General features: G+C 46.9%; 1 protein-coding gene across 1 annotated transcript in view; it reads right to left on the bottom strand.

Annotated features, from left to right (window-relative positions):
• Window positions 1-1,234, bottom strand: part of LOC111524389 (putative tetratricopeptide repeat protein 41) — an 85,953-nt gene that overhangs the window by 63,718 nt on the left and 21,001 nt on the right. Inside the window, exon 5 of the mRNA XM_023189602.3 lies at window positions 220-443. Coding sequence (XP_023045370.1) covers window positions 220-443 — 224 coding nt within the window. The remainder of the gene's footprint in view (window positions 1-219; window positions 444-1,234) is intronic.

Consider the following 1,234-nt stretch of genomic DNA (forward strand, 5'->3'; position numbering starts at 1 on the left):
GGAAGGAAGGAAGGAAGGAAGGAAGGAAGGAAGGAAGGAAGGAAGGAGGCAGGCAGGAAAGAAGCTTAGCTCTGTGAGGGAAGAGGTGGGTAGATGTGGGAGGCAATACAGGGTTTAGATCAGAGCAAGGGAACAACAGCCACATGAGCAGAAGAGAGAGCCACCCATTTCTAACTCCCCTGACATGTCCTGAATGAATGGTAAATCTGACTCTCTTACCGTAGTTTCTGTACTGTAATTCTGTGATGAAGTAATGGATCACAGACATGATGTCGCTGCTTTCACAGGTGCTGCCCACAAAATGAGGAATCAACAACATGCTCGGATGTTTCTTTTTGAAGTCATTAACCCAGTTGGCAATCAGAGTGGACTTCCCACAACCATGTTCTCCAGACAAGAGCAAAATAGACTTGTAAGTTGGAATAGGATTTATTCTGAAAAATAAAAGGGTAATAAAATGTAAAGAATATTTACCAAGGAAGGAAAGCAGGGAAGGAGGGAAAGAGAGAGGAAGGAAGGAAAAGAAAATTTTCCTGCATACATTTTCCTTCTAAAAGACAAAGTTCTAGTTTCAATTTTGGCCTCAGCCGGCTTCAGAGAAGTCATTCACCCTCTGGGCTTTAGCTTTGTCCTATGTAAAACTAGAAGAATAGAGACAGCAACCTTGGAAGGCCCTTCCAGCTAGACAAATCCTAGGTCTGTCCAATAAGAACCAGGGTTACATAAATGTCCCAAGGCCTGGGGAGGGAAACGACCACATTAGTCCACTGCCCTTGCATCTGGCCTGCTCCTCCTCCCTTGGGTTATGACCACCATCACCAGGCTGGTCCTCTGTGTAACATCATATTGGAAAAGCATCAGAAATTGAAGCACTGCCAAGTGCAGCGGCTCATGCCTGTCATCCTGGCACTTTGGGAGGCCGAGGTGGGCAGATCACTTGAAATCAGGAGTTCAAGACCACCCTGGCCAACATGGTGAAACCCCGTTTCTACTAAAAATACAAAAATTAGCTGGGTGTGGTGGTGTGTGCCTGTAATCCCAGCCACTTGGGAGGCAGAGGCAGGAGAATTGCTTGAATCTGGGAGGTGGAGGTTGCAGTGAGCCAAGATCATGCCACTGTATTCCAGCCTGAGCAACAGAGCAAGACTCTGTTGGAAGAGCGGAAGAGAAGAAAAGAAGGGAGGGAGGGAAGGAAGGAAGGAAGGAAGGAAGGAAGGAAGGAAGGAAGGAAGGA

The sequence above is a fragment of the Piliocolobus tephrosceles genome, chromosome 10, assembly GCF_002776525.5.
Source record: "Piliocolobus tephrosceles isolate RC106 chromosome 10, ASM277652v3, whole genome shotgun sequence".
Lineage (NCBI taxonomy): Eukaryota > Metazoa > Chordata > Mammalia > Primates > Cercopithecidae > Piliocolobus > Piliocolobus tephrosceles.